Source organism: Pelecanus crispus, chromosome 1, assembly GCF_030463565.1.
Source record: "Pelecanus crispus isolate bPelCri1 chromosome 1, bPelCri1.pri, whole genome shotgun sequence".
Lineage (NCBI taxonomy): Eukaryota > Metazoa > Chordata > Aves > Pelecaniformes > Pelecanidae > Pelecanus > Pelecanus crispus.
In genome coordinates, this window is record NC_134643.1 from 10746827 (window position 1) to 10759541 (window position 12715).

Below are 12715 nucleotides of genomic sequence, written 5' to 3' on the forward strand. Positions count from 1 at the left end.
GCTACAACCCCTTAAAATTACATGAACTTAACCAACAGCACAAGAAAGCACCTGCTATAAAGAAGTAAGGACTAAAAGAACTGCATATTCTTAAATAAGGACTATCAGGACACTATTTTGTCCAGTCTAGATATATCAAGCTTTTTTCTGTGTGAATACTGAGCTATTCTAATAAATACCTGAAAATTCAGGTCTAATAAAACCTGATTTTTATGGTTAAAAATCCGCTTGGACCTCTTTGAGAATATTTGCTGTAAGAGAGAGAACCAGGCAGATCGTCCTCAAAATTCTGGGGTATTTGGGGTCCTGACACATGTAACTGTATGCCTCACAAAACATTTGCCTTAGTATGTTAGTAATGTGAACCTGTGATTAGTTTACTGAACAGGTAAGTTGCATTTATCCAATATGTTGATATAATCTGCATTTCAGTAGACTTGAATAAAACTATTACACAGAACTGGAACTGCTAGACTATTTAAATGTCTACTAGTCACACACTCGATGGCTGGATGGCATATTTTTTATCAAGCTTTCATAGCTTTCTCTCATTTTGCCCTTTTATTCTCCCCCACCCCCATGTTTTGTTGTATGCTTTTTTGTTAATATATAACTTTAAAAAGTACTATGCTCTCACTTGATATTTTAACCAGACATTAATGGGCTTTTTTGAGAAAGTTGGAACAAATGTAGCATTGCAAATGAAAATTTAAATTGTAAATTCTTCCTCAGCCTTTAAAGCCTTACACAGACAAATTAAACTAAGTTGTCAATATTCTTTTTATACTGATATTCTGTTAAATGCACTGCAGAAATCGCATCTGCTCTGAAAACCATAATTGGGGATTCATTCCTGAACATACTTTTATGAAGAAGAGATATAAACATCTCAAAGCTACCAAGAGGAGATAACACAGCATGATATATTTAAGAACTACTGGAAAAAAATGTTTAAAGAGGGAAAATACATTCCATAGCTAGATATCTATTTAATGTTTAGACAATTTGGAAAAAGATAGAGGAATCTTCACTCCCTACTCCCACAGAAATGAAACAAGTGCAATTTTAGTGCATATTTTACTGATTCTTTTTGGGCAGTGCACACACAAAGATGATTTGTAGAAACCCAGAGAATTTTTACTAGTACATCAGTGAGCAACCGTAATTGTGTTTTTTCCCTAATGAAGTCAATCCATTTCAAAGGTGTAACAAAGTTAAAGCTCATCTCTAAGGTCTCTTTTCTTTGCTGTAGGGTTTATGCTGTTTTCTGTGATTTTTTTTTTTAAAGGATCATCTGTTTCAACTGGAATCACACAAATTTGAGAGAGGACGAGGCAGGTGCCCTTTTGACCCCAGTTCTTCCTTCACCTCCATCTTAATTGGTAATGATCTGTATGTCACAAGCTTCATGGTCCTGTCAATCTGTCATCCTGAGTCTCTTTCTTCAGCACACCGAAGTGTTGTCAGTCTTCCACTACAACCTTCCACATGTCAGACTTAATCCTCGTGGTGCTGCCCACATTAATATGACATCCCAGGCAGCATTAACTCCACCAAGGGTGTCTCACTGAAGTGAGCAGATGTTATATGACATGTGCCATCCTGAAGAGGTAAATGATTGTTGTGTAATTTTGCAAACAATTATTTCCTGCTTTCCTTCAGAGCAAAGCAATATGTCTAGCTTAGACTTTTACACCACTGAGACAAATACATAAAATTTACTATTTTTCATCTAGTGAGATAGAGTAATCTGAGTAACAAGTATCTTGTAAAAATCTGAATTCAACTGTTTCTATATCAAGCATTTAATGTTTATATAACTTACAGCTTTTGAGATCAAAATAGATTTTTTTCAATGCTGCCTTCTAACAAAACTATCCAAAACTGGTGATTCTGTGCTAGGAGAGTTGATCTTATACTCAACAGTTATAAAAATAGAATTCATTCTAAGTTCTGCAGTGCCAGAAAGCTGTGCTGAGATAGTGCTCTTCTGTGCCTTGATGGTAAGTATATCACGGCAGGGCTGGGACCTTCAAAGTTGTAGTATAGCAAACCATATGTTTTTTCCTCTATAATGTTTTCCTGAAAGCATTTTGTGAGATCAAGCAAACACAGTGTTGGCAATATTATAGTACATTGACTAGAAATAGACTGGAACAGCAGGTAAAGGGTGAAAGCTAGATGCACTTAGGGAGTAACACAGTGATTTCTGGGTTTAGAAAATATAAATAAGATGAAAACTGAGCATTCAAAAAGAATAGTCATTAAAAGAAAAAGCTAGAAAAAAGATGCTAAAGATCAAATAAATTTTCAACTTTTCAGGAATAAAATATTTAGAGGATTTTAGGGCCCATTGATATTTACATTTGACTTCATATCTTGAAATCAGACATCTAAAGTCTCTGATTATTAACTACAATGATATAGCTCACCCATGGTATTTGTCATGAGTGACAGATGTATTTTTACATGCTAGGTTTATTTGTTCCTTTACATTAACAAATTACTTACAAGAAGAATCTTCACCAGTAATGCCAAATCTTCCAAACTGCAGTAATTCATCAAAACATTATTCATTCCCATTTAAAAAAAAAAAAAAAATTACAGCTCAAATTCTTAAGAGTTAGTGGGTGAAGAAGTCATGAAAGAATCAGAAAAAGCTGTATTTTAACTGACCTTCCAAAATCCATGAAGCACAGATTGTTACGCTTTTCTTCCACCCTTATTTCTAAATTGTTTCTACAGTTTTTAACAGATTCCAGTCTTAGCTCAGCCTGGGAAAAAAGACTCATCCCATGGAATTTGCTGTAGGCCTGAAACCTAATGGTCTAATCTTGAAGTCCTTCTCAACCTTTCCTCAGACAGACCTAAGTAAATAAATTAACCTGATCATGTTCCTACTGTGAGATCAATGTGAATTTTATTTGCTTAAATGGAAGCCAGATTGTCCCACTGAGCACTACAAGAGTAGTGGTTAGTCCTTGTGTTTCTAGCCTATTCATTAGTTTGCCTGGATTATAGGAGGTCCTATGGATCCTCAGTTTTATCTGAAAGAGAAATCCATTAAATAAGCCCTTCCCTGACAAATGTTGATCAGAGTCTTGGACATCCACTGACAAAGACTTATAAAATCGATCTCACAAAGCTAACAATTCTGTAATGTGGCAAGATTAAGGGGACAAAATAATACATTTTTATCATATCACTGATAAAACACCAAAAAACAGACCAAATTTTACCCTTTCATCAAAACTAATATGACCTGAGAAAGGTATTTAAAGGCTGTTTTTCTAGGCCTCCATTGGGAATTCTATAACTTCAAGTGATCATAGAATGATATTTTAAAAGCATAACAAAATTCTTCAGAGAGTTTATTATTTTATTTACAGTTTTATACTTTTTATACTATTGGTATTAAACACTACCAACACTTAGGAAAAATATCGTAAAGAAGTTTGTATTTCCATGTATTCTATGATATTCTACTAACACCTACTAACCAGAGACACACAGCATACAGAATAAACAGAATTAATGCTTCTCCTTAGGCTTCAGAATTATATCCTTTATTTCTGTAGGTATTCATTTGAAAAGGGTGGAAGACATAGATGCAAACATGCTGAATATTAAAGAATCTTTTAATTAACATTTAAAAATGAGACTGAGACCTCTAATGCCAAGTGCACTCTGAAGGAAGGGATGCTTCTTCATTCATCTGAGCCCTGATTCCAGCTCATGGTGGCCATGACCCCATGAGAGGAAATGACAACTACACCACGCACCCTCCAGGACTGGTCTTCCAGTCTTTCCTCCAATGCTTGGAGGTTTCCTTCTTCTTCATGCACTCCAGTTTTCTTAGAAAGTGAAATCCACTCCTGGTATGGAGCCAGCGTGCCCTTGGAGGCTGCACCCCAGGGTTGCCTCTATTCCCCCACATAGGTTCAGCCAATGTGCACGTCCTTGAAAAGGTTTTATGCAAACCTGTTAGCAAAGGGTTTCACACCCCAGCATCCTCTTCTTCCTAACTAAACAATTCAAAACTTGCTTCCACCTCTCAACTCACATTAACACAGCAGCCTACACCAGTGTGGCTATTGACTAACAGTGAAGATTAGACTAACAAGGAGACTTTACATAGCTCTGATAAAAGTTTATAAGCTCTTAAAATCTTGATCTTGAAAGATCATTTGCATCATCACTAATTAGAACCAGATTTTGCTTGATTAATGGAGGAAGAAAGAGAATCTCTTGTTCTGTATCTCTTCATGTATTTCAACACATCAGTTAAAATACCCACTTCAAGAAAACAATAGTTCGTGACTTGGCTTTAAAACTAAATATCCATGCTGTCGTAAGTTTTATTACAGGTTATATGACCCAGTGGTAAAGTAGCTTGTGATTAATTCCTTAGTTTATGAACAATTAACTTTTAGCAATTTATTGTCAGCATCAGGAAACAGAATAGATGCTGGATGGCAGACAGGCTGAATAAAATGTATATCTTTAGATAAACAGCATATAAAACTTTTGGACTTCTATTTCTAGTGAACTCTCCCATCTGCTTTCAATAGCCAAAACTATTTTTGATATCAGATCATGCACACTGATTAACTTAGACCACACTAGCTCTTGAAAGCTGAGAAATTAGTTTATGTCTATGTTTTGTTACCTACAATATATCACAAGCAAGTGGTGAAAAACCTAAACTACATTGGAATATGTTTTTCTACCCAGGGAATCCATTCCATTTTCTGTTTTTACAGTTTTAAAACAGTTCCATGTATTTGTGTCTTTTCTTTTACTCTAGAGAATGAACTAAAATAAAGACATTTTCTCTCAAAGAAGAATACACAATACTTGAGTGACAGACAGAAAATACAAACATACAGAGGAAGTTTACCAGCTAAGCAAAAGCCAATTTCTTTAAAATTTGGTTTTTTCCTACTGTGAAAAATATCACTTGCTAAAAATGTGAATTGGTTTTCTGATTTTAGCTGTCATTTGAGTAATAACTGGCTGACAGTCAAAGAAATGCATCAATGGTTCTGCTTGTGCTCCACTCATTACATTCTACTCTTCTATCCATAACAGAACTTGTCCACTTTGTAGAAAGTGATATGGGGATTTTTACACAAAAAGGACTACTGATGAACAATAGCTTATGTTTGTGTTACCTTCCAATTTGAAGCAGGTACACAAAACATGCCAATAACAAAAAGGAAAACCACTTCCAAGGTGGAAGCTGCCTACTTATAGAAATCCCTTGTAAATATTAAGTTTTAAAATTAAATCACATGCTTCAATCTGATTTACTTTAAGGGTTGTCATCTAGGAATTCTTGGGTTTAGAATAAAAAGTTTGTATTTGGTTTTGTTAATATTTTGCTCTGAGAAAAGGGCAAAAAATAAAGGTAGCTTTTAAGTGGTTCCAATTGAACTTTGAGGTATTTATTTGCTTGAAAAGAATGCTAGATAAAAAGTATGCATGTATCACTTGAGCTAAAACTCTTTTTTGAGGTCCATGGGATTTTTGTTTGGTTGTTTTTTTTAAATAAGGAAAGAAGAAAGTTTCCATTCTTGTTTTAGCAGGATTAACTAGGCCGTGTGTCATGGTTTAGCCCCAGCCAGCAACTAAGCACCACGCAGCCGCTCGCTCACTCCCCCTACCCCGATGGGATGGGGGAGAGGGTCGGAGGAGTAAGAGTGAGAAAAACTCCTGGGTTGATTTAAGAACAGTTTAATAACTGAAAAAAGAAAAATAGTAATGATAATAATAACAATATAATAATTACAGTAATAATAATATACAAAGCAAGTGATGCACAATGCAATTGCTCACCACCTGCCGACCGATGCCCAGCCAGTTCCCGAGCAGCGATCACTGCCCCCAAGCGAACCCCCCCCCAGTTTCTATACTGAGCACGACGTCATATGGTATGGAATAGCCCTTTGGCCAGTTTGGGTCAACTGTCCTGGCTACGCTCCCTCCCAGTTTTTTGTGCACCTGGCAGAGCATGGGAAACTGAAAAGTCCTTGACTAGCATAAGCAATACTTAGCAACAACTAAAACATCAGTGTGTTATCAACATTCTTCTCTACTAAATCCAAAACACAGCACTATGCCAGCTACTAGGAAGAAAATTAACTCTATCGCAGCTGAAACCAGGACACTGTGTTAAAACTTAAATTTTATCAAGTAATTTGTCAAATACATGTGAAGCTGAGATTAAACTGGAAGAGGGGAGGAGTTGTGAAGATCTGTGAAATTGCTCAGTTGATCTTCACTGGAAGATGCTGGTTTATTGGTGTAATGTGCAGCAGTATAAAACCCTGCAACCAAGACAGAAGTGAGTTGTTATGTTGATATGTAATAGTAGCTTTTGAATGGAGAAGAAAAGAGTAGAAATCTTCCCAGGATTTTTCAAACCTGAACCTCAGGTTGTGTCTAAATCTAGAATTAGTCAGCACCTGTAAAAACCTAGCAGTGTTCAAAATTTATAACAAGGATTTAAAGGAGGTACAAAAGACTACTGAAGAGGAAAAGAGAATATCCTCTTAATGTCAACAGTGCAAAAGATCTCAGAATTATGGTGAATATTCTTGTGCTGAGGTCTTTGCCAGTCACACTCATCAGTCTCATTGCTTTCCTCACCACAGGCGAGGTGACCTGACTGCTCACATTTGCTACTTGTCTTATGTTTAGTTTAGTAACACTTCAAGGTAAAAACCAGATTTAATTTCTGTATCTGGGCAATACCTTTCATGGGAGAATATCTATCCAAGACTGGAACTTCCATTTTCTTCCCCCAGGATCTCACGGATAAAATCAGTGATAACTTCCTTGGTACATGGTAGAATGCCGTACCATCAGGTTAGTTACATATGCTAACATTTTATACCTATGTCAAAGAGAAGGAATAGGCTTCATATCCAAACTTCTGAGCATCTGGACTTATAAATGTCAATCCTGATCACTAGCAATACACAACAAATCATTTACCCTGCGCTGATGCATTTTCCAAGATTCACTACGGTGTTGAAAGGACAAAAGCATCATGTTTTGTATTACACATCTCCATAATTAAAAAAAAAAAAAACAACCCAACACTAAAAAAACAAACCATCCATTCTGAGATATTTTCCAATGGAAATCTTAAAGGGGGATTTATGACTAATGTAACTCATTAATTAGGGTTGTGAAGCTTGTTTGGAACGTTATTCAGACACCGGCAAATTCTGTTGTTTAAGCAGCTCTGTGTTGTATAAAAAATAAAACTCTCTATTAGTTTTGGGCAACATTAACTTCTACTGATGTTATAATTTATACTTACTTTTAATTTTTCTTGCCAATATTTTGCACTAGATTATGACCATGTATTTTACAAGGCAATATCTATTCTCTATATGGTGAAAACCAAGGCGAAATTATGCTCAGCTCCAAATTAGCAGAGGTTTCTGAACCCACCCCAGGTGCCAAACTATAAACTTTTCAGAACCATTATTCAGACTTACAGTACCATTCAATTAATATGTATCTCTTAAGAGAAGCAAAATTCACACTTTGAGGGAGACCAACAAGCAAAATTCTTGCTTTTGCTATTATCCTTTATAAATGCCATATAAATTTTATTTGAATGGATCAGTCATGCTTATTTTGATTAGGAGGTAGGAAGCCATGCCACTGAAACCTCCACTCAGATTAGCCATGAATTGGAAATAATTTATTTCCCTCTTCTTGTGCAGTTTAATTCCTGCTGCACTATTTTCTAGCATAAGGTTGCCACCTAGTGACAATAACTGCCTGCTTTTTAAATTGGGACGAAGAAATTTCTAATCTAAGTCCACAAGGATATGAAGTATATTATTCTTAATGCTTGGTCAGTTAAAGGGAATTCTGCCCATGCATAACTAAAAGGTAGAATTATTGCTGGTATTTTGCAAAGTAAAATATATCCAATATCACAGTTTTAGATGGGTCAGGTAGAGTTAGGCTGGATTTTCGTACATATGTGTGATTCAGTTGTACCCAACTACATATAGATTGTGAAAACTTACTGGGAATCAGCATGTTATTTCTAATATTTTCCTATGTTTGCATAATTTATGAATGCCACCTAAGCCCTTTGAAAATGAGACCCAATTTCTGCTCCCATAAATTTTTCAGGAAATAGTCATCACCATTTGTGCAGCATGGATGAGATCTCAGATTCTGTCCATACTCTGGTGAATATTTTAAGATATGAAAACAAGTTATTGCTAGACCAGAGGAAAATAGGCTCTTTTTCTCTGTCCACTGAACACCTAAGCTCCCCCAGCCAGCAAGTTACATCTAAGCTGTAGTTAGACTGGAAAACTCCCTCAGCCTAATAAAACAAGTTCTTGTTTATAGAAATCACTTCTAAGGTAGCAGGTACTGCTTCTTATCTCTCCAGCTGGGGAGATAACTGCATCCAGCCCACCATTGTTTTCGGCATGTGCTTCTTCAATTAATCTTTTATTCAGCCATGTTTTGCACAGAGCCAAATCTGATAACTATGCTCAGGAAACACCTCCCTGTTTGAGGTCTGATCTGTGGATTTAAGCATGGTTTAGCCTTGAGCTGTATCCATGCAGTGTTGCCCAAATCAGTGGTTTGGTGTAGCTATCACTATTCTTTTCCTTAGCACTGCATCCTCTGAAACCTGGTGCTGCATTTTCATCCCATTTTCTGGCACCTGTTATTTCTGGCTCCCCCTAAACCCAACACATCTCTTCCAGTTCTGGGGCTGAGCAATTCATTGCTTCTCATTAGCAAGACCAGGGCATGTCTGGAAGAGCTCAGAAGCAAACCACTGGTGAGAGTCTGTGCACTGGTGAAAATTTAGGTGCTGACAAAGGGTTGGTGTCTCTAGGACCAGGCACTAACTGAATGACAGTGAGATCTTTGAACTTAGATGTCTGATGTGGCAGATGTTATTGTGGCAGGTGTAGTTAGATGTTAATTTAATGCCTTCATGTTTTGTGTGTGAATCTATCCCAAAATCATAAAGTCAGTTTTGAAAATGAGGCCAAGCCCATGAATGAAATTTAAAATTCTTGTCCTCATGCTGTTCCAGCTGTAAAGGTTGCAGTGCTGATAAGAACAATGCCCATATGCTCTTTAGACTATATGTAACTCACTGACTCACCTTCATACCTGAATTTGAGCAAATATTAATGAGCCATGTTTATAATGAAGTTCCTATCATATGCAATGAAATTAATAAATAGAGCATTACTAATTTGTTTTGTTTTGGTTTTTTAATCTATGGTCTGCAGGTGGTGAACTTTTTACTGGTCTCTACAGTGACTACTGGGGAAGAGATGCTGCTCTATTTCGCACCATGAATCGCATGGCCCATCTCCGAACCGAACCTGATAGTGAACGCCTGTTGAAAGGTATGGGAAGAAGGAGAAGGAAGAACTTGGAACCAGAGGAGTTTTGGATGACTAGAGAATTTCTGTTTAACCAGAAATTAAAATTATATTGTTCATGAATAGGTATATCCATTTAGAGATGAATTTGTTTAAACTATCTTTTTTTCCAGGAAATTTTTCATTAACCTCCTGCCAGGGTGAACATACTGAAATCTTTACTTTGACTACATATTGAATGTAACAAGTGGAACTTTTAAGTCCTTCATTTTTCACTTTTAAAATTGCTTTTAACTTATATTCTATACCATGTCATGATATGCCAGCTATGATTAAAATAATATTTTAAAATTCTCTAATTAATTAATGGGAGCTTCTAATTAGAACACCGTACTCTTTTTTCTAGATTAGAGCATTTTGTCTTTATGTTGCAATAAAACGACTCAATCTTTGCCAAGTCATGTAGTAAGGAGATGTCATGCAATAATGCAAAATAATAAACATACAATGATCATACAGTTAAACGAAATAAAAAGTTAAAGCAGATAAACTTAAACAAGAAAATTAAAATATTCCACAAGAAAAATATTGAGAAAAATCACGTGCTGGGAAATTTAGAAATTGTTTCATACTCTTCAATGTGAAATGTAACTGAATTTCAAAGTGTTGAAATTTCTGTGAAATGGAGAGTCAGAATCTTGATTTCTTTTGCTCCAAAAGTATTGCAATATTTCATCATAACAGTGATATAATTACTGCTAATGTTTGTCAAGGAGAGTCAATAATTGGCTTTTATGGTGATTCATATGGTGAGCATCATCTTTTCAGTGAAACGACATAGAAGTTTTTTTCTCTCAAATTTCAAGGTAGTTTTCTCCCAAATCAGAATAGAGAAAATAGTTCTGCTGCATACTTCTTCCTACATTAATCTGACCTCAAACTTGAATTAAATTCATTTTTTTTAAAAACTACATTTAGAACATGCTTAGATATGCTTTAAGTCCAATGCTTAGAGCTTTGCTGAACTGAGTGTTTAGACTGGCTATATATGGGTAACAACAATCAGGTGGATGTTCACAATATGCAAGTGAAGTTTCTCTTCTCTCTAGAAGATTTCATTATTTTAATACAGAAGTCTCTAAATGATGGCCTCAAACTTTGCTTTTTGTTTTGTCTGTACTTGAAATTTAAATTTGCAGAAGGGGAATATTTTTATACGCATATTAAAAACACTTCAGAAAATTAGCAAATGCTTTATCAATGTCTTAAAATGCAATGACTGTTTTCATAGGGAACAGGAATTTAGAAAATATTTACATTACCCACTGCTTCTTAAGAAATCATACTAATTATATGAATGACGTTCTCATTTAAAGAACTTGTAAAAACTTTGCTACAATTCAGTGAGGTGAAATCATTCACAGCTTTGCTTGATGTGGGGGTTAAAAGGTATATAGTCATGGACTGAAGTCTGAACTTAGGTTTCAACTTCACAGCAAAATATCAAACCAGGAAAAATTGAGAAGGTTTTTATTTCATGACAAAGATACACAATGTATCTTCTATCTATGAAGATGTTCATATAACATCTATTAGCTGAATTACCAGAGCTTTTTGTTTATCTAACAGTCTGTTTGTCCGAAGCTGACATTCCTGCAACTGGTTTGTATGGGATCAGAGAATCTTATGTGAATATTAGTGCCAGGTTTTAGCCTAATCCAAATTAAAATATATAAACCCCAGAAATGGGACTGGAAAAAGGTCTTTTTCTTGCACACATAAAAAGGAATATTGATTTGTGAATTTGAGCTATAAAAATAATTTTACATTAATGTATTCCACATGTTCTATAGATACCCACCCACAAAAATTATTTCTATCACCCTATTCCCCTTAGGTAGTGCTCTGACTGACAATCCCCTGATTCTTTAATTTTTTTTTTTTTCTCTGCTACCAGCTGATTTTAAGGATTGAAGAAATAAGAGAATGTTTTAATAAACTTGAATTTAGTTCATTTTTGTTTTTTTTTAAAGAACCAAAATTCGTTGGCTCTTACATGATTCCCGACAATGAAGACCATGATGATAACAAAGTATATTTCTTCTTTACTGAAAAAGCATTAGAGGCCGAGACAAATACTCATGCCATATATACCAGATTGGGACGCGTATGTGCGGTAAGATCCTTTTCTGATTCCTCAGCTAAATGAAAAAAAGCATGCTTCTTTCTTTGGTCTTTCTGCCCCAGGCAAATATGGCATCTGTTAATGTATGTAAGAGTAAGTTATAAGTCTGAATGAAAACCCTACATCTAAACAGCCTCAAGCATTAGAAAATTCAAAAGCTATCTGAAATCTGGGCTTGAAGCCGAATTTTGCCGAGAGAGGAGGGTAAAGTTCAGAAATCCTATTATTCATCTCCATCTCTCTTTGTGCTGATATGTAGTAACAGTAATAGCAGTTGTCCACAGGACTCTTTTACTATCCATATTCCCAGTTCAGATCGAGTCTCCAGCGCTGTCAGTATTGGCTGCAGGTCCAGTGTCTCTTGCAGCTCTGACAGCTGACATAAAATGATGCCCCCTCACATTCCTGCTGACAGGACCAGCCCAGATACCAGTCCTCTCTGACGTTCCCTCTCGCCTTCTTATTCTGTCAGCAAGAAGGAGACTTAACTCTCCTGCATTTGTGGGGGACGGATGGCTATCCTATCAGACAGCTGGGTTTTGTAGCCAGATGGACAGGACAAGAGGCCATTGCCATGGATTGAAACACATGAAATTCTATCTGAACATGAGAAGACTTTTTTTTTACTGCCAGGGTCATTGAACACTGACACAGGTTGCCCAGAGTCTCCATCCTTGAAGACATTCAAAACCCAACTGGGCACGGGTCTGAGCAATTTGCTGAGCAACTTGCTTAAAGCAACTTACTTTGAGCAAGGCAGTTGGCCTAGACGATCTCCAGAGGTCCCTGCTAAATTCAATTATTCTGTGATTCTGTAAATTTTGAAAACCTCTTCCTGATGCATGAACGATAGGAGAGGTGCAATGTCAACCATCTATGGAGTGTTTTATAACTGTTTTCATTTCATCTATCATTCTTCTTCTCAACAACTAAGGAAAACTGTGCAGATAGGAAACTAGAACAAAGGATTGAATTGCCCAGGAAATTATTATTGCAGCCAGGCATAAGGTTTACCAGAAGGAGCAGAAAAGTCATGAGGAGAGAGCTTGCTTCCCTCCACTGCCCTGCGTGACTGTCGTGGTTTAGCCCCAGCCAGCAACTAAGCACCACGCAGCCGCTCGCTCACTCCCCCTACCCC

The 12715-nt window shown here is 36.3% G+C and overlaps 1 protein-coding gene across 1 annotated transcript in view; it reads left to right on the plus strand.

Moving 5' to 3' along the window:
• The window catches only part of SEMA3E (semaphorin 3E), a 148547-nt gene that overhangs the window by 107499 nt on the left and 28333 nt on the right, over positions 1-12715 (plus strand). Inside the window, exons 5-7 of the mRNA XM_075727810.1 lie at positions 1289-1382; positions 9297-9416; positions 11426-11568. Coding sequence (XP_075583925.1) covers positions 1289-1382; positions 9297-9416; positions 11426-11568 — 357 coding nt within the window. The remainder of the gene's footprint in view (positions 1-1288; positions 1383-9296; positions 9417-11425; positions 11569-12715) is intronic.